Source organism: Salmo salar, chromosome ssa10, assembly GCF_905237065.1.
Source record: "Salmo salar chromosome ssa10, Ssal_v3.1, whole genome shotgun sequence".
Taxonomy (NCBI): domain Eukaryota; kingdom Metazoa; phylum Chordata; class Actinopteri; order Salmoniformes; family Salmonidae; genus Salmo; species Salmo salar.
The window spans coordinates 69,390,809-69,395,785 of record NC_059451.1 but is presented as its reverse complement, the minus strand read 5'-3'; the positions used below and the strand labels follow the sequence as shown (position 1 = coordinate 69,395,785).

Here is a 4,977-nt window from a genome sequence, read left to right as displayed (position 1 = left end):
TTTTCTCGTAAAAAAGCGATAATATTCCGACCGGGAATCTGTGTTTTAGTACAAAGAGAGAGAAAATAAAAACATGGGGTCGCCTCGTGCACGCGCGTGAGTCTCATAGTACTCTGACCGACCACTATCCAAACGCGCTAATGTTTTTCAGCCCGGGGCTGCCTTGACATCATTCAGCTTTTTCCCGGGTTCTGAGAGCCTATGGGAGCCGTAGGAAGTGTCACGTTACAGCAAAGATCCTAAGTTTTCAATAAAAAGAGTCAAGAAGCTCAAGGAATGGTCAGAGAGGGCACTTCCTGTACAGAATCTTCTCAAGTTTTTGCCTGCCATATGAGTTCTGTTATACTCACAGACACCATTAAAACAGTTTTAGAAACTTTAGGGTGTTTTCTATCCAAAGCCAATAATTATATGCATATTCTAGTTTCTGGGCAGTAGTAATAACCAGATTAAATCGGGTACGTTTTTTATCCGGCCGTGTAAATACTGCCCCCTAGCCCTAACAGGCTAATTAGTCAATTCGGCTATTTCAGCCACATCCGTTGCTGACAGGTATATAAAATCGAATGCACAGCCATGCAATCTTCATAGACAAACATTGGTAGTAGAATGGCTTTACTGAAGAGCTCAGTGACTTTCAACATGGCATTGTCATAGGATGCCACCTTTCCAACAAGTCAGTTTGTCAAATTTCTGCCCTGCTAGAGCTACCCCGGTCAACTGTAAGTGCTGTTATTGTGAAGATGAAACATCTCGGAGCAACAACGGCTCAGCTGCGAAGTGGTGGGTCACACAAGCTCAAAGAACGTGACCGATGAGTGCAGAAGGGCATAGTTCGTAAAAATTGTCTGTTCTCGGTTGCAACATTCATTACCGAGTTCCAAACTGCCTCTGGAAGCAACTTCAGCACAATACATTTTTGTTAGGAGCTTCATGAAATGGGTTTCCATGGCTGAGCAGCCACAAACAAGCCTAAGATCACCATGCGCAATGCCAAGCATCGGCTAGAGTGGTGTAAAGCTCGCTGCCATTGTACTCTGGAGCAATGGAAACACATTCTCTGTAGTGATGAATCACATTTCACTGTCTTGCAGTCTGGGTTTGGCGGATGCCAGGAGAACGCTACCTGCCCCAATGCATAGTGCCAACTGTAAAGTTTGGTGGAGGAGGAATAATGGTCTGGGACTCTTTTTTATGGTTCAGCCTAGGCCCGTTAGTTCCAGTGAAGGGAAATCTTAATGCTATAGCATAAAATGTCATTCCAGACGATTCTGTGCTTCCAATTTTGTGGCAACAGTTTGGGGAAGGCCCTTTCCTGTTTCAGCATGACCATGCCCCAGTGCACAAAGCGAGGTCCATATGGAAATGTTTGTCGAGATCGTTGTGCAAGAACTTGACGGGCCTACACAGAGCCCTGACCTCAACCCCATCGAACACCTTTGGGATGAATTGGAAAGACTGCGAGCCAGGCTTAACCCTTTCACACGTACCATCACACGGGGTGTGATCGTTCTACAGTGGTCCCTGAAGCGTACGATCACACCCCGTGTGATTAGAACACTCATTTAGAACGCTCGTTTAGAACGGCCATTTTCGAATGACGCAACAATCAGCATTTGAGCTGGCCACACTTTTTTCAGAAACTATTTACACAAACACAGTCCTTACATAGTTATGTCCAGAATGTGAGCAGTTTATTTTTGGATGCATGTTCAGATATTCACAGAAGTGTGTATATATAGCATAACACAATCATCCTAACCGGAAAAATGTAGGCTACATTTGTCCTAGCGCTAACTGAAGAAAGATTGATCCAACACAAGCAGTCATATTTTCTAACTCTCGGCTGACATAAACTACAATGTGAATTAGCTAATAGCAATCACTATGTATAATTAATCACATCACGGGTGAGCTCACCATTGATCGAAATAATTAGGTAAAACGCTTTCTAGAAATCGGCAGTAATCCGACGATTAGTTTCAGAGCGCAGCCATGCATTTTTTTCCTCACAGAAACCGAAGATAATAACAGACAAGATGAGTTAGGTCTGTTTATAGTATGCATGTTGAAGGGGTGTGTCTACCGTCGTTCACATCCCACCATTCATTTCCAGAAGTCCTCAAAAAATGAGTGAACTCTTACTCACCTTGTTTTGTTATAACATCTTTGGTCAGACGATTACGTGAAACCCAGAATGCATTGTATGTCAACAAACATCGCTACACAGCTGGAATTAGCTTAGCTCATCATAATCAGTATAACCTTCAAATAAGTATTTTACACACATAATATGTGCCCATTACAATCTATGCAAGAATCGGAATGCATGATTTGTCACCTAGAATTGAAAACATGTGAATAAAACAGTAAATACACAAATAATTACCACACAAAACATTTTCTGATAGTGATTTATTGATACAAGTGACGCATGCCGGCAGTCAATCACGTACCCTCTCACTCTGAGCCATTCAGTGTTGTTGTTTATGTATGTAGCTAGTGAGCTAAGCTGTAGCATTAGCAATGTCTTTCAAAAGGAGACAACTCACAAATGTGGAAATTCTGGAGATTTTTTAAAATTCTGACAATGAGTCTGAGTATGAAAGTCAGGAATCAGATTCTGACAGTGACAGTGAGGAGCTGCCCCCCAACCTTGTAGCCATTGAGAACCCTGAATCTGAGGATCCCTTGTCCACTGACGAAGTACCAGGTCCCTTTGAAGATGCTGGTGGTGATGGAGGCAGACCGACACTGGATGAAGTACAAGAGGTCTGTGGTAGCTGGAAGGCCGCCAGTCATTTCACCCCTCCTGGCCCTGCTGTTTGCTTTGACGAGTCCCAGTCTGGAGTGCAACGCCCCTTGCCATTTCCAACTGAGGCAGAGTGCTTCAAGTTGTTTCTGACAGAGGAGCTCGTGGGAAACATAGTACAGGAGACCAATCGCTATGCCTTGGAGCTACAGGAGAAGAGAGAGCCAGGAGTGAGGGGGAAACTCGCTAAATGGGTGACAACCACAATTAGTGAAATGTATACCTTCCTGGTGACAGTCCTCCTCATGGGGATAGTAAAGAAGAACTCCCTAAGAGACTACTGGAGCACAGATCCTATGTTTGCAACTCCCTTCTTTGCCACCCTCTTTTCCCAAAACCGCTTCCTAATTCTGCTGCGATGCCTGCATTTCGTCAACAATGCTACTGCCATCCTAAGTGACCCGTTATACAAAATAAGAATTGTTCTTATCAGCCTGACATCAGCATTTGGTCGGGTCTTTGTGCCATACAAGGACCTATGCATTGATGAGTCCCTGATGTTATGGAAAGGTAGGCTGGCGTTCCGTCAATATATTCCCTCCAAAAGGCACAGGTTTGGGGTCAAGTTCTTTGTCATGTGCGACGTGAAGACAGGATATGTCCTGGATATTATAGTGTACACAGGGTCTACCACTGACATCAAACATTATGAGGGGCTTGGGGTGTCTGGGTCCGTGGTGATGACCATGCTGGCTCCTCATCTCGGCAAGGGACACACTTTGTACGTGGACAATTGGTACAGCAGTCCCACACTCTTCCAGCATCTGCTCTCCAACAGCACAGGGTTAGGGTTAGGTCGAACAGGAAGGGGATGCCGGCATTCGGATGCAGGAAGATGCAGAGAGGGGAGGTGGAGTTCCAGGAGAACGGTCAACAGCTGGCAGTAAAGTGGCATGACAAACGAGACGTCCATGTCCTCTCCACTGTCCATACAGCAACCATGTCGGCCACAGGGAAGGTGGACCACCTGACGGGAGAGAGAAAGATAAAACCAGATTGTGTGCTAGACTATAACCTCAAAATGGGGGCCGTGGATAAGGCGGACATGATAAACAGCTTTGTGGAATGCACTCGGAAAACGACCAAGTGGTATAAGAAGATATTTTTCCAGCTGATCGACACTGCTGTCCTCAACGGCAGCATAGTTCACCGCCAACTAACAGGTGAGATGATTACTGAACAAGGTATTTTTGTAATTGGATGTACAGTTCACATACAAATCCATTATGCAATTACAGTGACAATATCTCACCAACCTACCCACTGCCTCATCATCCTCTAACTTTCCTCATCCTCCCCACTCCCTCATAGGTAAAGTAATTACCTACCAAAAATACAGAGAGAACCTCATGAGAGAGCTGTTGGAGGAGCACCACACCCCTCGGCGCCCCTCCACTGGGGGTCGCCCTGCTGTAGACAATCCCCTACGCCTCACTGCACGGCATTTTCCCCGCAAAGTCCCTCAAACTGCTGCTCAAGGTAGTCGCACACGGAGGCACTGCAAAGTCTGCCTGTCTGCCGCCAGGAGAAGTAAGCAGAGGAAGATGACAAAATACATGTGTTTAGCTTGGGATACACCTTCCCTGTGGCTCAGTTGGTAGAGCATGGTGTGTGCAACGCCAGGGTTGTGGGTTCGATTCCCTCGGGGGGCCAGTACAACAAAAAAAAAAATGGATGAAATGTATGTATTCACTACTGTAAGTCGCTCTGGATAAGAGCGTCTGCTAAATGACTTAAATGTAAATGTAATACACCTCTATGTATTTCACCATGCTTTGAGGAGTATCACATGCTCAAGCATTATTGAGCACATCTGCAGCAATAAGTGACTGACTGACCTGACAGGTGACCTGCCATAATACTATGCCTTTAGAGGTGGGGGTGGAAATGCAGTTGTTGTTCAGTCACTGCATGAATATTAAATATGGGTTATGCATATTCAATTTTTTGTCCTCTAGTAAAACAAGTTGTTGTTGAACCAACTACCAATACTTCAATAAAATAGACGACTATTACATATTGGCCTATGTGTTTTCTTGCTGTGTTTCCATCCATTAAAACTGTTTAGGAGATTACGTTAGCATACAAAAGCTGTCCTCAATCTTCAGCTCGAAAGATGTCCAGTTCCAGTTATGATATTGGCAAATACTGTTTGTGGTTTCTGA

General features: G+C 44.8%; 1 protein-coding gene across 1 annotated transcript; it reads left to right on the top strand.

The window, feature by feature from the left end:
- Positions 1–3,695: 3,695 nt before the first annotated feature.
- On the top strand, positions 3,696–4,413 carry LOC106560742 (piggyBac transposable element-derived protein 4-like; the record flags this gene model as incomplete). The annotated part of the gene is made up of 2 exons (XM_014123932.2): positions 3,696–3,975; positions 4,124–4,413. Coding segments are annotated over 2 exons (570 nt in total), but the record flags the coding sequence as incomplete, so codon positions are not given.
- Between the last annotated feature and the right edge of the window lie 564 nt (positions 4,414–4,977).